General features: G+C 39.4%; 1 protein-coding gene across 7 annotated transcripts in view; it reads right to left on the bottom strand.

The window, feature by feature from the left end:
• LOC133654236 (histone-lysine N-methyltransferase PRDM16-like) overlaps positions 1 to 12518 on the bottom strand; it is a 46464-nt gene that overhangs the window by 10026 nt on the left and 23920 nt on the right. For 6 of the 7 annotated variants that reach the window (XM_062054426.1, XM_062054427.1, XM_062054429.1 and 3 more), the window contains exons 12-13: positions 1206 to 1463; positions 132 to 312 (exon numbers count right to left, since the gene is read on the bottom strand). In XM_062054426.1, the coding sequence (XP_061910410.1) occupies positions 132 to 312; positions 1206 to 1463 (439 nt within the window). The remainder of the gene's footprint in view (positions 1 to 131; positions 313 to 1205; positions 1464 to 12518) is intronic. The other variant, XM_062054432.1, reaches the window with a different exon arrangement.

Below are 12518 nucleotides of genomic sequence, written 5' to 3'. Positions count from 1 at the left end.
TATTAACTGGTGACTCGGGTCAAAATTGATGACGTCAGCGGGTCGCACTTGACCCGCGGGCTATAGTTTGGACTCCCCTGGACAAATGTTTGTAGAGGTTCCACTGTATGTTCTTGACGGGTGTCACCTACCTGCGTCTTAGCCTGCCTGTACAAGGTCTCTTTGAAGGTGTCCGACTCTAGCGAAGCGCTAAACATGTCTTTGGCGTCAAAATGTTGCTCGTCGCCGGATGCTTTACGTAAGCCTTCCAGGCCCTTGGGGAAGCTGGAAAGACCTTCAAGGTCCAGGAGGGGGCCGTCCTCCTCTAAACACCTGGAGGAGGTGACGGTATAGGCGGACGGCACAAATGTGGACGTACGGGCGGATGGACGGGGTCAGTAAATGGACAAACAGTTGGAATGGAAATGGAAATGCGTGCCATTGAGACAGGAGGAAGGGTTCGAAGAGAAAGGGGATTATTAACAACAGCTGCACACATGTAGGACACAACCAGAGACAAACGCGGCAATCAGAGGATGAATCGTCCACATTTAGGGCCTGATCTACTAAAGGTTTGCGTGTATCAAAAACAAACTGATCTACTAAGCAGAATATATGACGATTATCACAACACCCAAAATACTGGGAGATGAAAATATAACCATTTAGCACTCACATTGTGATTGATCAAGACTGAAATTGTTCTGCGTATACATTTATCATGTTTGAAAAGTGTGTGCAAAGTGGCACAGTGGAGGGGGCGTGGCCTGCGGGCCTGCCGCGGAACGGAGTGTGCAAGGACCGGCCTCGAAGACAGCGACAGGTGAGTAGACGGCCCAGGTGGGCCTTGTTATCTAATCACCTGTCGCCTTTATTAGCAGCAGCCGGGACGAGACACAGCAGTTGGAGTGAGGGCCAGAGAGAGAGGGAGACGGACTGAGAAAAAAGACAATTTGCTGGAAAGCAAAAGAATAGAAAGACTTAGGAAAATTAAACAGTGTTGTACCCTGAAATCCGGGCTCTAGTGGCATTGTGTGGTGGTCCGCAGAACCCACTAGAGGGCAACCTCTACACTACTATACTGTAATTTGTATCTTAGTAGATCAGGCCCTTTGTGTACAATGTGTACTTGATTTGAAGAGAGTAGAGAGTATCACCACCACTGAGTGTATTATTGATTAGTACTCGCATTAGAATGTAGTCGCTGGTAGAAAACGACCGTGTACCTGCGAGAGTGTTCGTAGCTCATCGATAAAGGAGCGGCCTCTTCCTCGTCCTCCTCTTCTTCATACACACGCGCCGCGACGGGAGACGGGGATTCGGGCGCCTCGTCGTGGGACTTCTCCGTCAGGCTGCCTTCCTCCTCCTCCTCGTCGTCGCCCTCCGCTTCGTCTTCCTCCTCCTCCAGGCCCTGAAGGGCCAGCTTGGAGTTGGACAAGGTGCGGCCCCCCGGGTGGTGCCCGTCTGCGTCGGCCAGGTCAGGTCTGCCCAGGGACAAGAGTCGGACAGGTTAGACGCGTTGTTAGGCGTCATTTTACTGCTGCTTCTGTTATAACATCAAAATATGTGGGTTTTTTATGCACATTGGCGTTCATCATCATCATCATCATTTCTTTGTATTCCTTTCATAAAAATGCATATATACAAGCCATGTACAGTTGACACTTTCATTGTTTTTTAGTTTCTTATACATGTCCATGATCAGAAAGGAGCAGATGGAAGAATACTATTCTTATATTTATCTGCCCCCTTTTTAACACAAATTATTTAGATGACTTTATAACTGTTCCCTCCACCAACACCCGAACTCCAACATACTTTTAATTTTCGTTTAAGCATTTTCAAAATGACACGTCCAATCAAAATTAAAAAAGCAGTTTGATATAATTCCAGTTGTCTCTTTTTGTAACTCTTTTTAAATTCAACGATATTCTTGCAACTTTTTAAGTCTTTGTCTAGAGCAGGGGTCACCAACCTTTTTGAAACCAAGAGCTACTTTTTGGGTAGTGATTAATGCGAAGGGCTACCAGTTTGATACACACTTAAATAAATTGCCAGAAATAGCCAATTTGCTCAATTTACCTTTAACTCTACGTTATTATTAATAATTAATAATATTTACACTTAATTGAACGGTTTAAAAGAGGAGAAAACACGAAAAAAATGACAATTGAATTTTGAAACATAGTTTATCTTCAATTTCGACTCTTTAAAATTCAAAATTCAACCGAAAAAAAGAAGAGAAAAACTAGCTAATTCGAATCTTTTTGAAAAAATTGAAAAAATAATTTAATGAACATCATTAGTAATTTTTCCTGATTAAGATTAATTTTAGAATTTTGATGACATGTTTTAAATAGGTTAAAATCCAATCTACACTTTGTTAGAATATATAACAAATTGGACCAAGCTATATTTCTAACAAAGACAAATTATTATTTCTTCTAGATTTTCCAGAACAAAAAATTTAAAAGAAATTCAAAAGACTTTGAAATAAGATTCAAATTTGATTCTACAGATTTTCTAGATTTGCCAGAATATTTTTAAATTTTTTTTAATTATAATAAGTTTGAAGAAATATTTCACAAATATTCTTCGTTGAAAAAACAGAAGCTAAAATGAAGAATTAAATTAAAATTTATTTATTATTCTTTACAATAAAAAAAATACATTTACTTGAACATTGATTTAAATTGTCAGGAAAGAAGAGGAAGGAATTTAAAAGGTAAAAAGGTATATGTGTTTAAAAATCCTAAAATCATTTTTAAGGTTGTATTTTTTCTTTAAAATTGTCTTTCTGAAAGTTATAAGAAGCAAAGTAAAAAAATTGATGAATTTATTTAAACAAGTGAAGACCAAGTCTTTAAAATATTTTCTTGGATTTTCAAATTCTATTTGAGTTTTGTCTCTCTTAGAATTAAAAATGTCGGGCAAAGTGAGACCAGCTTGCTAGTAAATAAATAAAATAAAAAAAATAGAGGCAGCTCACTGGTAAGTGCTGCTATTTGAGCTATTTTTAGAACAGGACAGCGGGCTACTCATCTGGTCCTTACGGGCTACCTGGTGCCCGCGGGCACCGCGTTGGTGACCCCTGGTCTAGAGAATTCCATGCTTTCACACCAACAACAGACAATAACATTTGCTTCAAATTTGTTCGCACTCTTGGATGTTTAAAAACATACCGCCTTCTGTGGTTCTCATCTTCAGACGTGAACACAAATAACTTTTGTAAGTCCTTCGGAAGAACTTTATTTCTAGCTTTGAACATCACTAATAGAGTATGCATATCTACAATGTGTTTTAGTTTTAATAATCCTGACCTAATGAAGAGTGGATTTGTGTGGTCTCTATATCCTACTGTAAAAATTATACGAATGGCTCTTTTCTGTGAAAGAAATGAGTTCAGCATTTTATGTGAAGTTTGCACATTGTGTAAATAGTAAATAAAAACAGAATACAATGATTTGCAAACCCCTTTCAACCTATATTCAATTGAATAGACTGCAAAGACAAGATATTTAACGTTCGAACTGGAAAACTTTGTTATTTTTTGCAAATGTTAGCTCATTTGGATTTTGATGACTGCAACCTGTTTTTAAAAAGCTGGCACAAGTGGCAAAAAGACTGAGAAAGTTGAGGAATGCTCATCAAACACTTATTTGGAAAATCCCACAGGTGAACAGGCTAATTGGGAACAGGTGGGTGCCATGGTGGGGTATAAAAGCAGCTTCCATGAAATGCTCAGTCATTCACAAACAAGGATGGGGCGAGGGTCACCACTTTGTCAACAATCTTTGATCTGATGGTTCGCCACAAAACACGAAACGTTAATAACTCGGTTTCACAAGTGGAGATATTGATCGTAATTGCTACAAATGATGATGACAGTCTGAAGTGGCTTGATTTCATTTAATTGTTTTAATTTTAATTTGTTGTATTTTATTTTATCAGGGCCCGAGCCAATGGCTCTATTGATATTGCTGTGTTTTTTCTTCTATATGTTTGAATGCATTTTTGAGGACCCTAATATGCACAAAAAGTCCCCATATTTTGCAGGCGTGTCGGGTATGGCGAACAATGTTATATTTCGGGGCTCGCAAAATTTTAGGTGGGCGGGTCAGAGCATCTGGAAGGACCCATTCAAGGCTGCCCGCTAGAGATGCGAGGATAGGCAATGATTTCATCCGCAACCACGTCACAAAAGTCGTCATCCAACCGCCATCTGTAGTAGAATTTCTGACCTTTTGACCTATATTTCTTGTCTTTTAAGAATGTCCGCTCATTTTCAATACTCTTGTATTTTTGTGCCATTGAATGGACCAGTTGTGGGACAAAAGTGAATATTAAGTCGTGCCAACCTGTCTACAGAATGTGTTGACTGTCTAAAGGGTTCGAGTTGTTATGGAACAGATAGGAAAAACAAAACAAGACATTGACGCACTCGATAAGGAATGATGACGCACAACAGACGTATAAAAAATGGCAGAAGACCGGAACTCGGGAGTGATTTTGGCTTGTGTGTGTCTTGTTGGCTCCGGAGTAACTTGTGGTTTGTCTGCACGGCCAACTCAATTCAACCTGCACTTCTGATAATGGGTAAATACATTTGTTGTACTAAACTACTTTTGTTGCCTGCTTAAGCTTCGGACAATCCACTACACATCCACCCGAACTAACATTTTATCAAAACCACAACCGCCCACCACCCGCCACCCACCCGTTGTTATATATCTAATATAGACGATGCAAGGCATTCCTGTTAAAGAAAGGAGACTGATCCAATGCAGCAGAGACATTCAATGAGTGCCACGCATTAATATCTCTTGGCCACGCATTAGAGCATACTTGCCAACCCTCCCGGTTTTACCGGGAGACTCCCGGTATTCAGCGCCTCTCCCGATAACCTCCCGGCAGAAATTTTCTCCCGATAAACTCCCGGAATTCAGCCTGAGCTGGAGGCCACGCCCCCTCCAGCTCAATGCGGACCTGAGTGGGGACAGCGGCGACAGTCTGTTTTCACGTCCGCTTTCCCACAATATTAACAGCGTGCCTGCCCAATCACGTTATAACTGTAGAATGATCGAGGGCGAGTTCTTGGTTTCTTATGTGGGTTTATTGTTAGGCAGTTTCATTAACGTCCTCCCAGCGCGGTAACAACACACAACAACAGCAGTCACGTTTTCGCTACCGTAAAGCAGTTCGTCTGTCGTAAACAGCAATGTTGTGACACTCTTAAACAGAACAATACTGCCATCTACTGGATAGCCTCCAGAACACTGAAATTCAAGTATTTCTTTTATTTATATGTATTATAAAAATATATATATATATATATGAAATACTTGAGTTGGTGAATTCTAGCTTAAATATATTCCCCTCTTAACCACGCCCCCAACCACAACCCCGGCCCAACCACGCCCACCCCCGACCACAATTTCTTCCCCCTACAAAAACCTTCCGCCCCCCCCCCCCATTTACTTCCGTGGTCATGTTTCCTCTTACGTCATTGACAGCGATCGATAGCACTTCGGCTTTGACTGCCCGTCGCTGGAAGGATACTTCGTCTTTGACAGCTGCTGGAATCTGAAGAAATCGATTATTGTTTTTTTTTGTACAGGCGCGAAACAGGACAGTCTCGTGCGGGTTAAGGACCCCCAGCAACTTTGGGACTTTATTGGACGCAGCCCCGGAAGTAAATGGGGGGAAGGTTTTTGTAGGGGGGAAGAAATTTGGCGTGGCAGCTGCAGCAGTGCCTGATGAATAATTGCCTGTTTCAAAGAGTGCTGCTCGTTTTTCGTATGTGGGTAACAACATTTAACTACGTTTTTTTTTTTTCTGAATTGGTTCAACCGCCACCCACCCGAATCTATTTAAAATCTTTTTTTTTCGTCATGCATCCGCCCGACCCGCGGATTATCCGCGGACTCCGCGGTTGTGTCCGCAAACCGCGCATCTCTACTGCCCGCAGTTTTATGTTGTTATTATTATTATTACTACAATAACTTCTAATTTGACTCCAATATCCAAACAATCTACAAACTCCGTCACTGTAAAGCGGCACCAAAGTATTTTATGTTGGTGTTTCCAATCCCTTCATGGTGACTCATGGTGACTCAAGAGGAAGCAAAGCACAGATATTGTGTTAACAGTCCTAAGCACCACTCCTGAGAGCACACAAACAACATGGGTGTCGACACACCGCCCTGGGGCACTTTTCAAACAGCCCCCTCATGATTAATTAGATGTTTCCTCGGTTAAAAAAAACACCAGAAAAAGTGTGCAAATGTGGCGGGCGTACAGTAAATGCGTATATTATGACCCCCGCCATCTGTACAATCTCCATAAAGAACCCCCCGTTGCCCCCGCCGTCACCCCCAGACCACATGACATGGCTCATGATATCATTTCCTGTGGGACAGCGAAGTTACCCTTTTTTTTAGGTTGAACACTGGACATTTATCAAATGAGACAAGATTACCTCTGGGGAGGTGCACAGGAATGGGTCACATACTGCGGGTGGGTAAACATGTGTGTGTGTGTGTGTGTGTGTGTGTGTGTTTGTGGGACGACTCCTCTTTCAATCTAGATTAAATATCACTATAATCTAATTGCCAGGCTGGGAAAAAGTCCATGGCTGTGTCCAGGGAAAGAAGCTCTGACATGGCGGGGCTCCCTGGGCTTTGTCATTTAGTCTAAACACGTCAACGCGCTGTTTGGGTTAGCGGGCGGGGGGTAAGGGTACGGCGGATGGATGGGTGGGGGTGGGCCTCCATCATCAGTGGATCTCCCGGATCAACCTGAGTCACCCCCTTAGGGTCCTAATTGGCAGACATGAGTATCCCAGTCCCAGATGAGGGACCAGCTTCAACTTCCCATATCACGGAAGTCGACCTATGGCAGTGATTCTCAAACCGTGGTACGTGTAACAGCTCCATCTAGCGGCACGCCAAATAATCACTTCATTAAATATTCAAACATAGTGTTACTGATCAAACTGTGCGTAATGTTACAGTAGCCCAAAAACATGAAATAAAACATCTGCTTTGTTTTTAAATGAATACTTAGGCCTACTACGCTACTACTACTAATAATAATTAGGGATGTCCGATAATGGCTTTTTGCCGATATCCGATATTCCAATACTGTCCAACTCTTTAATTACCGGTACCGATATCAACCGATACCGATATATACAGTCGTGGAATTAACACATTATTATGCCTAATTTGGACAACCAGTTATGGTGAAGATAAGGTCCTTTTAAAAAAAAATTATAAAATAAAATAAGATAAATAAATTAAAAACATTTTCTTGAATAAAAAAGAAAGTAAAACAATATAAAAACAGTTACATAGAAACTAGTAATTAATGAAAATGAGTAAAATTAACTGTTAAAGGTTAGTACTATTAGTGGAGCAGCAGCACGCACAATCATGTGTGCTTACGGACTGTATCCCTTACAGACTGTATTGATATATATTGATATATAATGTAGGAACCAGAATATTAATAACAGAAAGAAACAACCCTTTTGTGTGAATGAGTGTGAATGGGGGAGGGAGGTTTTTTGGGTTGGTGCACTAATTGTAAGTGTATCTTGTGTTTTTTATGTTGATTTAATAAAAAATAAAAAATAAACAAAAAATAAAAAAAACGATACGATAATAAAAAAAACGATACCGATAATTTCCGATATTACATTTTAAAGCATTTATCGGCCGATAATATCGGCATCTCTACTTTTTACTGTCAACTGAGTTTCGATTTTTAATGATTTCTGCTGGTGGTGTGCCTCCGGATTTTTTTTACGCAAAAAATGTGCCTTGGCTCAAAAAAGGTTGAAAAACACTGGTCTAGAGCGGTGTTTTTCAACCACTGTGCCGCGGCACACTAGTCCGTGAGATATAGTCTGGTGTGCCGTGGGAAATTATGCAACTTCACCTAATTGTTCAAAAAAATCCATCCATTTCCTACCGCTTGTCCCTTTTTGGGGTAGCGGGGGGTGCTGGAGCCTGCATTCGGGCGGAAGGCGGGGTACACCCTGGACAAGTCGCCACCTCATCGCAGGGCCAAATATTTTTTGCAAATCAATAATTATAATAATGTGCCGTTGTCTAGTGCAGTGTTTTTCAACCTTTTTTGGCATGTAAAAAGGTATCCATCCATCCATCCATTTTCAACCGCTTGTCCCTTTTGGGGTATGTAACGCTTAAACCAAAAAATGAACAAAAGGCAAGTCCCGCTAGGAAAAGGCACTGAAGCATGGCTATGCAAAACAAAAGTAAAACTGTACTGGCTACAAAGTAAACAAAAACAGAATGCTGGACGACAGCAAAAACTTACAGCGTGTGGAGCAGGGAGACGGCGTCCACAAAGTACATCCGTACATGACATGACAATCAACAATGTCCCCACAAAGACTACAGTGCATTAAAAAAAAAAAAAAAAACTATAACAGCCTAATAGCTAGAACTATCCATCCATCCCATCCATTTACTACTGCTTATTCCCTTCGGGGTCGCGGGGGGCGCTGGAGCCTATCTCAGCTACAATCGGGCGAAAAGCGGGGTACACCCTGGACAAGTCGCCACCTCATCGCAGGACTAGCACACATATATCTAAAAAAAGGCTTTTTTAAAAAGAAGTCGTTTTAAGCCTTTTTTAAAAGCATCCACAGTCTGTGGTGCCCTCAGGTGTTCAGGGAGAGCGTTCCACAGACTGGGAGCGATGGAGCAGAGAGCCCGGTCTCCCGTTGTACGGAGCTTTGTCCTCGGAGGTTGGAGGAGGTTAGCCTGTCCGGAGCGGAGGTGTCGTGTGGAGGATTTGGGGGTGAGCAGTTCTGTACTGTATTTTGGTGGTCATCATGGTGGCACTTAGTTTTTTCTGGTGAAAAAAGTTCGAGAACCACCGGCCTATGGACTTGATCGTGCTCATTAGCACTGCAGGGGTGCAAATATCCAGTCCTACTCGAACGGGAAAGCGTTTTTGTCGATATTTTCACGCACTTCTAAAAATGGCGTTCGCAAAGGCACCTCGGAGCTATCACAAATAGTCAGGCGTGAGCGTGTGTCACTCAAGAGCAAACAAACACGGAGAGCCGTCCGCTGCATGGGAGGACAGAAAGAGCGACACTTAGTCTGAATTACTGATATTAAAGTGTCAGGCCGCGGTGGATGAGACTGGGTATTGATCCCAGATGGCAGCCATGCTGGATGAATTGCCACAGAGTCTGCTGGCTTTAATGTGTGTTGACAAGAGGAAAAGGGGGGGGGGGGGTGGACAGACAGACTGTGAGACTCGGGTATGTTTACGTCAACCGAGTAAAGAAAGGTGAACGCTTGCTACCTTGACTTTTGTCAAGTTGTGCATGCAGAGGACTTTAGATACTTTGGTATGGCGTACTTTTGTAAAACAAAACAAAAAAGCAGATACATTGTCTTATGATAACTTTGGTTAGTCAAACCAATTTTCAACCTCAGAGGGCCCCTTGCAAAAGTGAAACCATAGACCTGTTAATGTATAATCGCCTCATGGTATTCCTATTGATTTGATCGTCATTATTTACCGACAAACTGACGAAAAATTTGCTTCGGAATCAGAAGTCAATACGACACGCAGATATTCAAGTTTCGATTTGGAATAACTTGTTGCTTCAGCTGCGTGCGGTACAATGTTAAGGGTGTGAAATATCATTTTTTAATTTTATTTCTACATATTTTGCTTAGATGCCAGCTGTGGATCAGGTCCAACATACGACTCGCATGAGTGCACGATGTATATATTTTACTGTTATATTGGCTATTTTATACATTTACATTTGTTTGTTTTTTACCATGTAAACTAGTGTTATTATTAGGGCTGTGAATCTTTGGGTGTCCCACGATTCGATTCAATATCGATTCTTGGGGTCACGATTCGATTCAAAATCAATTTTTTTTTCACGATTCAAAACGATTCTCTATTCATTCAATACATAGGATTTCAGCAGGATCTACCCCAGTCTGCTGACATGCACGCAGAGTAGTAGATTTTTGTAAAAAGCTTTTATAATTGTAAAGGACAATGTTTTATCAACTGATTGCAATAATGTAAATTTGTTTTAACTATTAAATGAACCAAAAATATGACTTATTTTATCTTTGTGAAAATATTGGACACAGTGTGAGATGTGATGCAAGTGTAAGCCACTGTGACACTATTGGTCATTTATTTTTATTTTGATAAAAGTCTAATGATAATGTCAATGAGGGATTTTTAATCACTGCTATGTAGAAATTGTAACTAATATTGATACTGTTGTTGATAATCATTTTTGTTTCACTACTTTTGGTTTGTTTTGTGTCGTGTTTGTGTCTCCTTTCAATTGCTGTGTTTATTGCAGTTCTGAGTGTTGCTGGGTCGGGTTTGGTTTTGGAATTGGATTGCATTGTAATGGCATTGCTGTGTATTGTTTTTTTGGATTTATTAATTAAAAAGAAAAAAAAAAAAAAAAAGAAAAATCGATTTTTTAAAAATGAGAATCGATTCTGAATCGCACGACGTGAGAATCGCGATTCGAATTCGAATCGATTTTTTCCCACACCCCTAGTTATTATGTTTTAATAAAGTGTTCCATACATAAAATATTATTATTTCTAATATGAATGAAATGAGTTTATTTCGGTCATATAATCAACCATTTTGTGTGATCAATTTAACAGCACAGATTATACATATTAACAATCATACACACACAGAAAGAAAAAGAATGACCGAAAAAGCAATACACTGAAGCCAAGGCTTATATTTGCCTATCCTATACATTCACTGAAAATTTGATTGCCTGGAACATCAACCTTCAAAAAAATCAATGGGATGAAAGTAATCGTTGCTATTAGAGATGTCCGTTAATATCGGCCTGCCGATATTATCGGCCGATAAATGCTTTAAAATGTAGTATCGGAAATTATCGGTATCTGTTTTTTTTTAATTTTTGTTTTTTAATTAAATCAACATAAAAAACACAAGATTCACTTACAATTAGTGAACCAACCCAAAAAACTTCCCTCCCCCATTTACACTCATTCACACAAAAGGGTTGTTTCTTTCTGTTATTAATATTCTGGTTCCTACATTATATATCAATATATATCAATACAGTCTGCAAGGGATACAGTCCGTAAGCACACATGATTGTGCGTGCTGCTGGTCCACTAATAGTACTAACCTTTAACAGTTAATTTTACTCATTTTCATTAGTTACTAGTTTGTATGTAACTGTTTTTATATTGTTTTACTTTCTTTTTTAATCAATAATTTTTTTTTAATTTATGTATTTTATTTTATTTAATTAATTTTTAAAAGACCTTATCTTCACCATACCTGGTTGTCCAAATTAGGCATAATAATGTGTTAATTCCACGACTGTACATATCGGTATCGGTTGATATCGGTATCGGTAATTAAGAGTTGGACAATATCGAAATATCGGATATCGGCAAAAAAGCCATTATCGGACATCCCTAGTTGCTATATTTTATACTTTTCCATTATTTCACCTTTCAAGGCTGTCTTAAACCTTAACAAAGAACTACATGTCTTCAGCTCATCACTGAGCTTGTTCCACCATTTAACTCCTAAAACTGAAATACATTTGTATTTTATATTCGTTCATACTTCACATATTTCAAAAATCAATATCCCCTGTAAATTATAGTTTTCTCCTCTTAATTTAAATAACCTAAGAATACAAGCCGGAAGGCTGTTGTTCTTTACTCGAAACACAATTTCCATTGTTTTTAAAAACACAATATCTGAAAATTTTACCACATTAGAACTTATGAATAATGGATGGGTAGGTTCATAGTAGCACGCTTTGTGTATTATTCACATTTTTGAAGTTTAATTATGGGGTCCATGTTTTGCTTTATAAACAATTCCTCAAACTTAAACACAATATGTTAAATATGGAAAAATAAAAGAATAATACAACATATGCAGACATTTCTTATTCAGCATGCATCTTACTTTATAAAGAATAGCAATGGATTTGGATATGTTTCCCTTTATATGCGGTTTCCAACATAATTTATGATAAATTATTATTCCCAAGAATTTAGTTTCATACACTCTATCAATTTCCACTTGATTTAATTTTGCTTCACAATTCGTCCTTGCACCACTAAACACCATACGTTTAGTTTTCTTATCATTTAATGATAACTTATTAATATCAAACCATTTTTTTTTAGCTGAAGCAACTCAAACTTCCTTCATTATACTGTCTTTTTCATTTTAAAAATAAACACGGAAAATATTTTAATATTTTCTATTTTTTGTCACTTTTTTACCTACAACTTCCATGTCCTACTTTTCTAAAATTTTACTGCCACTAGAGGGCGCCAAACGACAAGCGCTTAGAATGTGTGCAGCCTGCAACTTGACCTGAAACCCTCAAGAGTGCATGTCCTGTTGTGTCTTTTGAAAGGCATGTACACTAACTGACCATTTTATTAGGCACGGTGGAGTTACAAATCTGCCTTTACAAAAACTACGAATAT

The sequence above is a fragment of the Entelurus aequoreus genome, linkage group LG07, assembly GCF_033978785.1.
Source record: "Entelurus aequoreus isolate RoL-2023_Sb linkage group LG07, RoL_Eaeq_v1.1, whole genome shotgun sequence".
NCBI lineage: Eukaryota > Metazoa > Chordata > Actinopteri > Syngnathiformes > Syngnathidae > Entelurus > Entelurus aequoreus.
This window is presented reverse-complemented; position numbering and strand designations above follow the sequence as displayed.